This window comes from Cebidichthys violaceus, unplaced genomic scaffold, assembly GCF_023349555.1.
Source record: "Cebidichthys violaceus isolate CVI_PGR_0920_01 unplaced genomic scaffold, fCebVio1.0.p SCAF_36, whole genome shotgun sequence".
In the NCBI taxonomy this organism is placed as follows: Eukaryota; Metazoa; Chordata; class Actinopteri; order Perciformes; family Stichaeidae; genus Cebidichthys; species Cebidichthys violaceus.
In genome coordinates this window covers 1,921,252-1,934,754 of record NW_027176550.1, presented here as the reverse complement: position 1 = coordinate 1,934,754, position 13,503 = coordinate 1,921,252, and the positions used below count along the sequence as shown (strand labels likewise).

At 40.8% G+C, this 13,503-nt stretch overlaps 2 protein-coding genes across 2 annotated transcripts; one reads left to right on the top strand and one right to left on the bottom strand.

Moving 5' to 3' along the window:
* The first annotated feature begins 1,501 nt into the window (after positions 1-1,501).
* On the top strand, positions 1,502-2,971 carry LOC137884119 (protein NATD1-like). Its single transcript, XM_068725815.1, has 3 exons — positions 1,502-1,700; positions 2,391-2,500; positions 2,570-2,971. Exons 1-3 carry the CDS (start codon positions 1,547-1,549, stop codon positions 2,684-2,686), a joined length of 381 nt encoding a protein of 126 aa, XP_068581916.1. The 5' UTR covers positions 1,502-1,546; the 3' UTR covers positions 2,687-2,971.
* Positions 2,972-4,927: 1,956 nt separating this feature from the next.
* LOC137884118 (germ cell-specific gene 1-like protein) lies at positions 4,928-12,217 on the bottom strand. Its single transcript, XM_068725814.1, has 5 exons — positions 11,914-12,217; positions 10,059-10,106; positions 8,647-8,799; positions 5,401-5,512; positions 4,928-5,237 (listed from the first exon to the last, which is right to left on the bottom strand). Exons 1-5 carry the CDS (start codon positions 12,215-12,217, stop codon positions 4,934-4,936), a joined length of 921 nt encoding a protein of 306 aa, XP_068581915.1. The 3' UTR covers positions 4,928-4,933.
* Positions 12,218-13,503: the final 1,286 nt, after the last annotated feature.

The following is a 13,503-nucleotide window of genomic DNA, read 5'->3' as shown; positions in this document are numbered from 1 at the left end:
ACTCAGTAACGTTAGCACCGATTCACTCATTCACTCAGTAACGTTAGCACTGATTCACTCCGTAACGGTAGCGCTGATTCACTCAGTAATGTTAGCGCTGATTCACTCAGTAACGTTAGCGCTGATTCATCAGTAACATTAGCACCGATTCACTCATTCACTCAGTAACGTTAGCACTGATTCGCTCAGTAATGTTAGCACTGATTCATCAGTAACATTAGCACCGATTCACTCATTCACTCAGTAACTTTAGCGCTGATTCACTCAGTAACATTAGCGCTGATTCACTCAGTAACGTTAGCGCTGATTCACTCAGTAACGTTAGCACTGATTCATCAATAACGTTAGCACTGATTCACTCATTCACTCAGTAACGTTAGCACTGATTCACTCAGTAACGTTAGCACTGATTCATCAGTAACGTTAGCACTGATTCACTCATTCACTCAGTAACGTTGGCACTGATTCACTCAGTAACGTTAGCGCTGATTCACTCAGTAACGTTAGCGCTGATTCACTCAGTAACGTTAGCACTGATTCATCAGTAACGTTAGCACTGATTCACTCAGTAACGTTAGCACTGATTCACTGATTCATCAGTAACGTTAGCACTGATTCACTCAGTAACGTTAGCACTGATTCATCAGTAACGTTAGCGCTGATTCACTGATTCACTCAGTAATGTTAGCGCTGATTCACTCAGTAACATTAGCACTGATTCACTCAGTAACGTTAGCACTGATTTTTCCTGAGGAGAAAATGAAACGCAAATTCAAAAGCGGTGACCAAAAGCGGCATTCAAAAAAGAAAATTGCTGAATTGAATGCCAAACTTCCAAAAATAACAAGTATTTCTCGATCTATTTATAAAAAAAATAGTCATTAAAAAGAAAATGTTGTATTTGTTCTTGTATTGTGGCTTTACAAGATAAATAATAATTAGTGTAAGGTCTAATCATGTAAACATTATTTTCTTTTACTTTTAATGCATTTTATTATTAATTCAACAGTTTATTGCTGGCACCAGGACCACACATGCTAAATGAAAAAAATATGATTTCCACTGAGATTTTCTGTAAATAAAAATTTTATTTGACACTAATTTAATAGATTTTTCTTAAGAAAAGCTCAATTTAATTTAATTTAATTTAAGTAAATATGAATGTATTGTTACTCTCTATATCTGTTGAAGTGTATGCTTGCCTGTAAACAGGTAGAAGGGTAATTATTGAATGTTTAGTTTTCTCTTAAATTAATACCAAATTATGTAGATTTTTCTAGAAGATTTCTTAGGAAATCATTCAGAAATGACAGAACTGTAAATTAAATTATAGTGGAATAAATTGTGAAAATATATATTTTTTTTAAATACGCACCTAATTTCTAAAATTTCATCACATTTTAGAATAATTAAACTCGTTTTACTGTAGAGGTAAAATAAAGAAGTTAATCATTGTCTTGAGAGCGAGGTCGCCCCCTGGTGGTCGGTGTGTACAACTACTACTACCTTCTACTGTACAAGTATTACGTGTCGTTTTCATGTATAAATGGCCTTTACAGTTTTCTCCAGACTCACTGCGGTGACTCTCCGACTGAAGCCTCATCCCGCCGCCTTCAGTGCGCTGAGCTCCGGCGGCAGTTTAACGGTGGAGCATGACCGACAGAACCGGCGCTTCACCGTCTCTCCGGACAGCGGGGCCGGTAAGCAGAGGGAGCCGGGAATGACGCACCGGTAACGGGGGAGATCCGGAAGGAGAGCCCGGGGTCCACGTGCGGCCTGCTGAAATAAACACGTCTGTCCGATAGAATAACTTACTTTTTAGAATAAACGGCTGTTTCTTTACCGACGTTTATTTGGATTTTACTCAAATATTTACAGCGTCGTTTTTGGACGTGGAGAACAATCTTACGTTTAAAAATCGTAAGATTGTATTTGACTTTGCCCTGTGCACACGCTGCTCCAACGATATGAATGACTTGTACTTAATACTATTTATTACTATCAGCCAAACCGTTCGGCGTAAAAATTATAAGCAAAAATAACACATTTCAGTACATTTTGAGCTAGTTGGCCACAGTAGCACAGTAGTAGCAGACACGTGGGAGCCACTTAAATACAGGTATTTTTAGAGGGAGTTTGGTATTGTTCAAAATATGTCAAAATGTTAAACTAGGGCCATTTAACTTCCACCCAATTACCCTCTCCCCCATTCAGATTCAACAAAAGATGAGACAGCTGCTCCCTCATTAGAAAACACGAGTTACAGCAATAAATACTTGTATAATGTAAATTTAAATGTTGATTTTACATGTTTAATTGGCTCATGTTGGGCCCCTTGTTGTCTGTGTGGTGTCCTCCTCTTCCTCCTCCTCGTCCTCCTCTCTCCACAGACTGTGCTGTGCTGCTCTACAGGTTCACCGGGGAGAAGGAGGTGGACCTCGTGTCGACCTTTGTTCCGGAGACCTTCAGGGGCCGAGGTGTTGCTGCTCTTCTGTCTCAGGTGAGTTGGACTCCCCGTCGCTGTTGTAAGGCTGGTTCTTCACGTATTCATTGAACGCTCCTCTCACAGGCTGCCTTGGACTTCCTGGTTGAAGAGAACCTGAAGGCTCACGTCTCCTGTTGGTACATCAAGAAGTACATCGAGGAAAACCCGCTGCGACGTTATGAACACCGTGTCATCACTTGAAGAACGTGAGACTCTACCTCCAACCAACAACGACCTCGTGGATCAATGGATCAATAAGTCATATATTTATATTGTAGAGACGTCTGATTAAACCACATTAAAGTGAAGCACATATAATTCAGACGTAATGATGAATAAAGTGACACAACAAATCTCCCTGAAAGGAATTCTGTGTTTGAAGATGTTTGTCTGTTTATATTTTCTAATAAAATATAAATATTTATTAATTATTCTCTTGTTTATCAAGACATCATGTTTGATTATTGATCACGTCTGCAACTACAAACCTTTGTCTTTCTAAGATGTATTTGTTGACAAATAAAATGTATAATTTTTGGAAAAGTCTCCTGTGCGTCTATTGATATAGGGATGAGTGGGTTTACTGATATAAACCATATATAAATATATATATATATATATATAATATATATTTATATATATATATATATATATATAAATATATATATAAATATATATTTATATATATTTATATATATATATATATATATAAATATATATATATATATATATATATATATATATATATATATTTACAGCAGCAGCACATTGAACAGACGTCCCTGAACAATCATTGAGGTTTTATTTCAGTTTGTTCCTCAGTTGAACAGTATTCATGTTTATTAAACGATGAGATCAGAAATGGTTCCTGTTCTGTAAAACAAGCGATTCCTCTGGAGGACGATCGCTGTAGAACAACAGACGTCAGAGACGTTCTTCACTCCTGCTTCTTCTCAACAGTCAAAGACAGAATCAAAGCTGGACCAGCGATGAGTTAGTGATGTTTAAAATCAAAGACATGAGGCGTGTTGTTCATACATCACATCAAAGGTATTTAAGAAAGCCTTTTGTTGAGGGTGTTTCACATCTTTATGTGGTCGTCTTTTGGGTCTTTCTGGTCATTTTGTGTCCTTTGTGGTATTTTAGTTTGTGTCTTTGTGTACCTTTGTGTGTGTTTTGAATCTTTTTACATTTCTAAGTTGTTCTGGTCGTCTGTTGGGTCTTTGTGGTCTCACTTTGTGTGTTTTTGTCCCCATCACTCTGTCTCTGGAGTCTTACATATGAACACACGGTGTATAGAGATCATCAACACAGCAGACGACCGTCGGCTGATCCTGTCTCCATACGAGTGATGAACCTCAGCGCGGTCGGATAAAGACCAGGAAGATGATGTGCTTTTATCTGACGAGAGTAATCTCTGTCCTCAGACATAGAATGTCTTCACGTGAACGGATTATGAGACAGTGGACTGAAGCGGACTGAAGATCTGAAGATTCTGTGTCAATTTGTTAGTTTTTTTAGTGTCTTTCTGGTCATTTTGTGTCTCGTTGTGGTTGTTTTGTGTCTGTCTGTGGTAATTTGTGTGTCTGTGGTAATTTTGTGTCTCATTTGTGTCTCATTGTGTCTCTGTGGTCATTTTGTGTCTCTTTGTGATAATTTTGTGTCTCTTTGTGGTCATTTTGTGTCTCATTGTGTCTCTTTGTGGTCATTTGTGTCTCATTTGTGTCTCTTTGTGGTCATTTTGTGTCTCTTTGTGTCTCTTTGTGGTCATTTTGTGTCTCATTGTGTCTCTTTGTGTCTCTTTGTGGTCATTTTGTGTCACTGTAGTTGTGTCTATATGGAGTCGTTTGATTGACTTTCCATCAACAGCTGTTTACAGTCCATTTACAGTCCGTAAACAGCTGACCGTTTACAGCTGTTTACAGCTGTTTACAGTCGGTTTACAGCTGTTTACAGCTGTTTACAGTCAGTTTGGGCCTTGCTGCCGGTGCTCAGTCGTCCCTTCAAAGTACAGTGATGCTCCATTGTTCGTCTTAATGAGCCGGTGACTAAACGTCGTCCCAGAGGGCAACACAAGAGCAACATTTTCATGCAACTTGAGTTGAGAAAAAGGCCAGAACAGCGCCGGCTCTTTGACGGTGAAACATCCCAACTGGACCCATGAAGGAGCTGCAGCTGCAGCAGCACATCCTGCAGCTTTCCTCAGATTAGTGCCAAGACGGTGAGATTGCAGACGCTTCCTCCCACAAACAATATCACACGGAGAGATTTGATGAAATGCATGTTGTGTCAAAGCCGACCATGTTACATTATTTCCGGAAAAACAAATAAAGAATCCGTGGCAACAAACAATTATGTCTCCTGTATTAGAAATTTAAATCCTAATCTGGGTCCAGGAAATCTGCCTGAAAACTGTTCCAGTGGGTCACGGCGGCACGGACTTCATCTTCAACAATACACCTCTCCCTGTGGTTCTGCTTCCCCGTCCATCTCCACCACGTACGCCGCTCCCGTGGAGGGCTTGTGGCCGTTCACCGGCAGCTCCAGCTGAACCTCGGCGCCGACGGGGACGGCGGTGAGGTACATGTCCCACATCTGGTCGGGGAGGTCCCGCTCCAGCATCTTCTGCTTGATCATCAGGCTCTTCGCGATGTTCCGCCGCTTGTATTTGAACTCCACGATGGTCTTCGTGTATCTGTTGAGCGCCGTCACCGCGGAGCCCATGCAGGTGCCAAAGGAGCCCCACGCCAAGCTGAGGACAGGTTTCAAAAGACAGGAAGTCACACTGGTGCAAATGTGAGACCTGTAAGAACGTCCGTCTTCACGGGAAACAACTCAACAAAACCACTTAGTTTGATATATATATATATATAGATATATATATCTATATATAAACATTTTCCAGTGGAGCTTACACATAAGACCAGCTGTAGTCCCAGGTCTTGGGCCTCCAGTCTTCTGGTCCCATAGCGACAGCCAGCTGGAATATGGTGGTGAACATCATGTGGGCCACCATCCCACAAAGGCCTGAGAGAACAAGGGAAGAGCAGCGAGTGAGAGGAAGCAACGTGCACATCTGACTTATTACTGTAGGAACGAGTGGATTGAACAGAATACTGACCGATGAATTACACAGTTTTAAGTCTTCCTGATCACCAACACTCAACATTATAAAGACAAACTACAAAGAAAGACAGGATGGAGAGCTAAGCTAAACACAATGCATGATGGGAAACACTTCATTTGTCACTGAAATAATTCAGAGTACCAGCAGCGTAGACACATGTTCTATATGTGGCTTGTTGAGAGACCTGTCGATCACTGTGTAGCCCCGCCCCCTAAAGCGTCCCCTGCTTTATGGTGTGTTTGACTCTAAATGGAGCATAATGTACTAAATGAACATCATGCTGTATTGAAGAAGACTGTAAACTAGAGATTGAGACCATAAACTCATGTTTACAATGTTTACTGAGGGAATAAATCAAGAGAGAAGTAGAGTCATTTTAGACTAGACTTCTATACAACCAGAGGAGTCGCCCCCTGGTGGACACTAGAGAGAAGTAGAGTCATCTTAGACTAGACTTCTATACAACCAGAGGAGTCGCCCCCTGATAGACACTAGAGAGAATGCATGCAAATTCTGACTTGTATACGGTGTCGACCTCTGTACCACATGGTTGTTGCAGATGAACCGTAAAGAGAGATCTTTGAGGGACACGTGTTGTTCTGGGACGTGTGGTTCCTTCAGACGGACTCTTGAGGTGAACCGGACTCTGTTATCTCTGTTGTATCCTGGATCCTCTCTCATCCAGCAGCCTGCCTCTCCACAGCTGCTTTTCTTGGGATTAACTCGTAACAACGGAGGGGGATGGGAGTCAGGGGGATGGATGAGGGGGTGGGGGGGTGGGGGGGTAGAGGGAGCTCCTCTGGGCAGGTCTTGGCACAGCCCAAAACCGCTGCCCCGGCTCCAATCCGATTAGTCCACAAACCAGCAAATCCTCCGAGGTAGTGAGCGGACGCAGGACGCCGCTCTGTGTGTTCGCTGCTGCTGACTGACCTGCTGCCCTGTAGTCATCTCCTCCGAAAATACAGTAAAGCACCGTTTACTCTCCCTACTATGTAGCATTTATAAGCAGTCTAAAGACATCTAATGGATGGTTATTAACACTGTAATGTGGCAGATATAAGTGCTTATTTACGCTTGTCAACAACTACTTTTTATAAATATATATATATAAAATAAATAAAATGAAATAAAATAAAATAAATAAAATAAGTAAAATAAATAAAATACATATAATAAAATAAAATAAATATATTGTCAACTATTAAATTAATCTCCAACTATTTTAAAAAGGTATTTATCTGTATTATTCATTTTGTAAGTAAAAGTGTAATAATTCTCTGCTTCCATCACCATTTAACAAACAACAACGAATCAATTATTTGTGAAAATAATCGACAGGTTCATGAAACCTGTGAGTTAATAAACATTCTACATCAGTGAGACACACCGTCACATGTTCAGCTGTGCAGAGACCTTTTGTTCACACTTGAAATGTCTTTTATCTGCATACACTATGCACACACTATATACATACTATTATAAAGAATTCTTTAAAGTTTTTAATATAAAATAAAACTTAAATTCCTACTGTAATATTTAGTTTGAGGAGTTCATGGAGAATACTCTCACAGAGTTGAGGCTTGATTGATGAACAGCAAATATAAATATAAATACTGTATTCCTGCACAAATAAAAAAAAGGATTAAACTGAAGCTTTTTGAAATAAAGTTATTGTTCCCAAAAAAAAAGGGAACCCGATGCATTAATCCAGATTTATGGCATGCATCTATGACAGCGTGTCCTTATGAGTCCAGTTTAAACTGCCGTCGTGTGACAGGCCGTCCCGCTGCGCTTCACCTCCCTGATTGGTTCAGACCGGCTGGATTTAGTTGATGATCCCAGAGAAAAGTCAGGGAAGACTTTTGGGAGGCAGAACTGCAGAAATAATGTCGGTGAAGTGAACTGAAGGATTTCACAGTTTGTTTAAATCAGACTATTAGAGATTCATGTACGGAGGCTCAATTGTGCCACCAGAATATTAGATCGTTAACGTATGTATTTCAAAATAAATTCTAATGTGAAAATCAGAGCAACAATATTCATTTGGTTGTAATCATTAAAAAACAACTAAATGGATAAATCAAATAGTCTTTAAATTTTTCATTTTCATCATATTATATCAATTCTCATGTTCCATTTTTAAATCTTTTTAGTGACAAGTGCATTGCATTTCCTGTGACTCCTTCACAATAAAAGCTGCCCTGTGTTTTGTTGGGTTTGTGGTCGCAGTGAAGGCTAACAGTGAGAATGAGATCAGGGAGATAAAATCATGCCGCGTCGTTTCAGCGTGAAGGTAATTTGAACCCATTGCGGGAATGGCGGACTCTGCCACCAACAATGCAAACTGCTATACAGAGAGGTAATCACACAATGTAAAAGCATTGGTTTATATTCTTACCCTGAATAATCTCACTTATTATTCCTAAATCCTAAACCTAATTGACCGAACCAACCAAGGCAACGAGTACGAGCCAATCAGAGGCAGAGTGTGGCGGGTCAAGCGTTACCAGCAGAAGGATTCTGAACTCCGCTGAGGCCGGAGGGCCGTGTTTTTACCCCCAACGGCCACAAGGGGGCAACAGTGAGACAATTACACATTCAAAAATAAACTATGTCAAGTAACACCAAGATGAGAACAATGCTTTATCGTAAACACTATTTTTTATCTTTATCTTTTTGACTTTATTCATTTATCTTTCTAATTATTTGTTTTCGATTTTGAACTTGATATTTATGATAGCTTTTCCTCAGTTCCTGTTTCACTAAATGAACATCATGCTGTATTGAAGAAGACTGTAAACTAGAGATTGAGACCATAAACTCATGTTTACAATGTTTACTGAGGGAATAAATCAAGAGAGAAGTAGAGTCATTTTAGACTAGACTTCTATACAACCAGAGGAGTCGCCCCCTGGTGGACACTAGAGAGAATGCAGCTTTAACACGTGAAGCTTTGGCTTCACTCTTCAGAACCGGAGGTTTACCGCCTGGTTTTACCGCCTGGTCACAACTGAAACACAAACTGCAGCGTTACCTGAGAGGGCGGTGCACACAGCAGCGAAGGCATTGAGCTTCAGCTTGTTCATGATGCTGAAGCAGGGACACTGCTCCAGGGTCATCAGAGCCCCGCCTGTGAAGAGCAGGGTGAGGTACAGACTCTCAGCCACGATACACAACCACAACACCCCTGTGAACACAGAACAAAGGGAGGAGGGGGAGGGAGGGTCAGAATTGAGTCTTGTTGTCCTCATAATACCCTGTCGCTGATGAATAATCCCACTGTGGTCATGTGGCCACAACAGGTCTGCTCCTTTTAGGGCTGGAGATCTGAATCTGGTCGTCTGAGACCAGATGGATGAATAAAATCAGGGCAGCAGCAGCTGCTGCGTATCCTATCGTATCCTATCCTATCCTATCCTATCGTATCCTATCGTATCCTATCGTATCCTATCCTATCGTATCCTATCGTATCCTATCCTATCCTATCCTATCGTATCCTATCCTATCCTATCCTATCGTATCCTATCCTATCCTATCCTATCGTATCCTATCGTATCCTATCGTATCCTATCGTATCCTATCCTATCGTATCCTATCCTATCCTATCGTATCCTATCCTATCGTATCCTATCCTATCCTATCGTATCCTATCCTATCGTATCCTATCCTATCCTATCGTATCCTATCCTATCCTATCGTATCCTATCGTATCCTATCCTATCGTATCCTATCGTATCCTATCGTATCCTATCCTATCCTATCCTATCCTATCCTATCCTATCCTATCCTATCCTATCCTATCGTATCCTATCCTATCCTATCCTATCCTATCGTATCCTATCCTATCCTATCCTATCCTATCCTATCCTATCCTATCGTATCCTATCCTATCGTATCCTATCCTATCCTATCCTATCCTATCCTATCCTATCGTATCCTATCCTATCGTATCCTATCGTATCCTATCGTATCCTATCGTATCCTATCGTATCCTATCGTATCCTATCCTATCGTATCCTATCCTATCGTATCCTATCCTATCGTATCCTATCCTATCCTATCGTATCCTATCCTATCCTATCCTATCGTATCCTATCGTATCCTATCCTATCCTATCCTATCGTATCCTATCCTATCGTATCCTATCCTATCCTATAAAGCTCAGTGATTGGATGTTTCTTGTGAAAATGCACCATGGGAGTTGTAATAGTTGTAGTAATCACTAGAAGTATGTAGACTTAAACATATTTGTAACGGGCAATGATCTCCTCTTATTGTGGTGGTTGACACTAAAAACATTGAACTATTGAAATGTAAGTTTGTTTGTACTGAAACATCAATAATGTCTCCTGTGTTCAGGAATGCGTCACACAACTGACCCGCTCTCAAAACCTTCAAACGAAACATAAAGTCATTTATACATATATTATACTTCCAGCGTTTTACCTCGTTCATGTTCTGGTGCGATCTCTGAGAAGTCTCGACAGTCAAATCCTGTGATCACAAGGAAAAAGATCAGTCAAATGTTGTAGAATGAAGGGACAAGAGTCATTGTAATGTCATGATGAATGATGATAAAAAGGACTTCTTTGAAGTGAACACATTGATGTAGTTTTACAGGTCAAAACAAGACTTTTACTAGTCTAATAGTGACTGTTGTCTGTTGTGTGGTCAGAACATGTTAAAACATGTTTTTGTAATCTAAGAATGACATCATTTTTCTCTCAAATTAACTCACTTATGACTTCTTTTTCTTGAAATGTTAATATTTCTTTCTTTTAACAGCGGTCTTACTACTCTATTGTACTAACTGAAACTGCTTTTCAAGGCAGATCGAGTTCAAAGCTTAATATATTTTGCATAATTCCAATAATTTCAGACCCCAGCTGGAGATCTGAAGTGATTAAACCATCAAATTATTCTTAGTTAGTTTTCATTTTGCCTTCCTGAGAATCCGATGAACACTGGTTGTTATCGGTGGAAGTCAGCGCATCAAACACTTTGTCTCTAAACTGCATGCGATTCCTAAAACTTATTGTATCCTCGGTGATATTATTAGAGCTTATGAAAACAGATGGGGCGGCTCGCATGCAACGCTGAGAGAAATGGTTTTAATCCGGTTGCGACTCGCAGGAGCTCTGCCGGTGATGTTGAGAAAACAGAATCTTACAAATACTCTGAGTGCTGAGAAAGGTGGCAGCGTTCTGCACACTGACATTAACCAATGAGACGATGTGGACACGTCCACCTATATGTGTTGCTCAGTGACACCGACTGTGTGGAGGGTTTCACTTTTAGCTTCCGGCGCTGTTAAGTGAAACGCTTTAAGGCACATCAGCAGTTTTCAACCAATCAGGATGAAGCAACATTTGATTCAGGTTTCTGAGTGTTAAACTCTCATTGAACGATAACTTATGTTGTATCGTCCAAAAAGAGCTTCTTCAGTCATGAATATTCTAAAGTCATCAAGAACAAACTACGGTAAGTTTTCAAGGACTCCAAATAAACACTTTCTCCGCCTCTCGTGATGAAAAAGTTCTTAAAGCAACTTTCTGATCTGTACTTACTTACTAGTACTGTACTTACATGTATTTTTTAGGTGCTTTTACTTGACTTGAGTATTTCCATTGTATACTTCTTTTTACTACATCTCAGAGGCAAATATTACTTCCATTCTACTACACTTATTTGACAGTATCTCTACCTGTACATGGTGGATGAGTTAGTGATACAAAATACTGTCTAGTAAACTATGATGTATGATTATAAACTATGATGTATGATTATGGATTAATCTACCCAGCAGTATATAAAGAAGGAACATTAGCTCCACCTCTACCAGCTGCAACATTAATGCTTCACTAATTCAATAACTATAATAACATTCTGCTAAATGAGTACTTTTATTCTTTGTACTGCATCTATATTTTTGGCTCATACTTTTGTACTTTTACCTCAGTAAACCTTTGACTGCAGGACTTTTACTTCTGCTACTTTTACAAAGTACAATATCTCAGTAAAACTAAATAAATAATGTAAATAAAAATACAGTTGTCGTACCTGTTGAGTCATGAAAAATATGAATAATGAAGAGTTTTAAAATGTTTTATGATCTGCAGACTTTAGTGAGATACTGTGAGAAGGCCTTCATGGTGTATAAATAAAGTGAATAAAACACATTCAGTGTGTCCACCGATGAGACGGACTAATTACTCTCATTAACCTGCAGGTCGTCCTCCGACATCACTTCCTGTTTTTGAAGGCCTCTAGCTGAACCCGAGGGCTCTCTGGTGAGACTCACCGTTCATGTCGGCGGCCTGCTCGCAGGAGAAGAATATCCCCGTGTGGAACTTCCTCAGGAGGAACTTCTCCTCCCCGCTCTCGAAGATGTACTGCACCAGCCGGCTGTCGTTGATGTTGGAGCTGTTGAAGCGGATGCAGAACCACTGCTTCTCCTTCAGCGGCGGGCCCGTGCAGAACGGTTTGGGCACCTTCCTGGTGCCCTCGCACCAGTAGCTGGTGGTCACCGCCGATAAGGCAAAGGCAAACGCCACGAAGTTGAGGGTGAGCGCCAGAGAAGCCCGCCGCCCGCGCTCTAGCCTCATGGTCGAGGCCAGGCCCGAGGAGACGAAATGAAAAGGCAACTAATCCCGGCTTTCGATATGTAGCCGCCGTGTTTCGCCTCCCGGCAGATGTGTCAAATCTTCATAATCTCGTTGAGGCTCCTTGGGTGAGAATTCTGCGCATCCCTCCGCCGGCTCTACTGATGTGCTACCACCTTGGTTTAAGGACTCATTATTCTCTCCACGTCCACAGGAACAATAGAAGCCCATGGCACTCTTTGCTTTTCTCGGCTTCATTTGAACTCTTTCGCTCTTCGCTGCTCGTCCAGCCCCGTCCTCGCTCCTCCCCTTCTACAAATCTTTTCCTGCAATATTATCCATTACAAATGGCAAATTATGTTCCAGATTTCCTTTGAGCGGAGTCATGAAAAAAAATAAATAAAAAAAAGATTACTATGAGCTTAGATTATAATCCAGGACCAAGTTTACATTTCACTGATTTTTTCCTTCCTTAACGTCGAAGCGCATCTCAAAGCAGCCGCAGACGTCAGATCGAGCGTCTGTTTCCCAGCCGGTGAGCCGTGACATAATGATGTGGACAGTCGCACATGAAAATCCATCCATAATGTGGGCGCATGCAGGACAAATCTGCTCATGTCGAAAAAGCCCGCTGATGGTCTACGCCGCACAAATAAAGAGAAAATACCTCCAGAAAGTCTGGGAAGGACGACAGATGTTTGCAAAACAAACAAACATCTGTTGTCTTTACTGTGATTCATTTTGTTTTTTCCATCTCAACATTAAACTTGTTCATGAGATTCTGCAGCTCAGACTTTCAGTAACAAACGTGTCACCTTTGGTTTGAGCCATAGACTGTATAGAAGAAGTGGACGTGGTCATCGTGACGTCACTCATTGGTTTGTGGACTGATGTTTTGAAGCCTCGAGTTTTCGCGATTTGGCATTCGCCATCTTGGATTACGACCATCGCCATGTTGTTTTTTTGGCAACCAGTGAACGAAAGTGACCATATTTGGACTGAGGAGGAGAGACGTAGAGACGCCGTATACGTCTCTGGTAGAGGACCTGTCAATCAGCGTGTAGCCCCGCCCCTAAATCATCCCCTGCTTTCTGGTCTGTTTGACTCTAAATGGAGCATAATGTACTAAATGAACATCATGCTGTATTGAAGAAGACTGTAAACTAGAGATTGAGACCATAAACTCATGTTTACAATGTTTACTGCTTCCATACAATCAGACTTCTTTTTTGCAACCGGAGGAGTCGCCCCCTGATGGTCAGTAGAGAGAATGCAAGATTTAGGACTCT

Excerpts from the sequence above, each read along its gene's own strand:
- LOC137884119 (XM_068725815.1), top strand. The coding sequence starts at position 1,547 with ATGGCCTTTACAGTTTTCTCCAGACTCACTGCGGTGACTCTCCGACTG. Across the intron at positions 1,701-2,390 it reads CTCTCCGGACAGCGGGGCCG|ACTGTGCTGTGCTGCTCTAC; the intron begins GTAAGCAGAGGG and ends CTCTCTCCACAG. Across the intron at positions 2,501-2,569 it reads TTGCTGCTCTTCTGTCTCAG|GCTGCCTTGGACTTCCTGGT; the intron begins GTGAGTTGGACT and ends CTCCTCTCACAG.
- LOC137884118 (XM_068725814.1), bottom strand. The coding sequence starts at position 12,217 with ATGAGGCTAGAGCGCGGGCGGCGGGCTTCTCTGGCGCTCACCCTCAAC. Across the intron at positions 8,800-10,058 it reads CGCACCAGAACATGAACGAG|GGGTGTTGTGGTTGTGTATC; the intron begins GTAAAACGCTGG and ends CTGTGTTCACAG. Across the intron at positions 5,513-8,646 it reads TGTGTGCACCGCCCTCTCAG|GCCTTTGTGGGATGGTGGCC; the intron begins GTAACGCTGCAG and ends TTGTTCTCTCAG.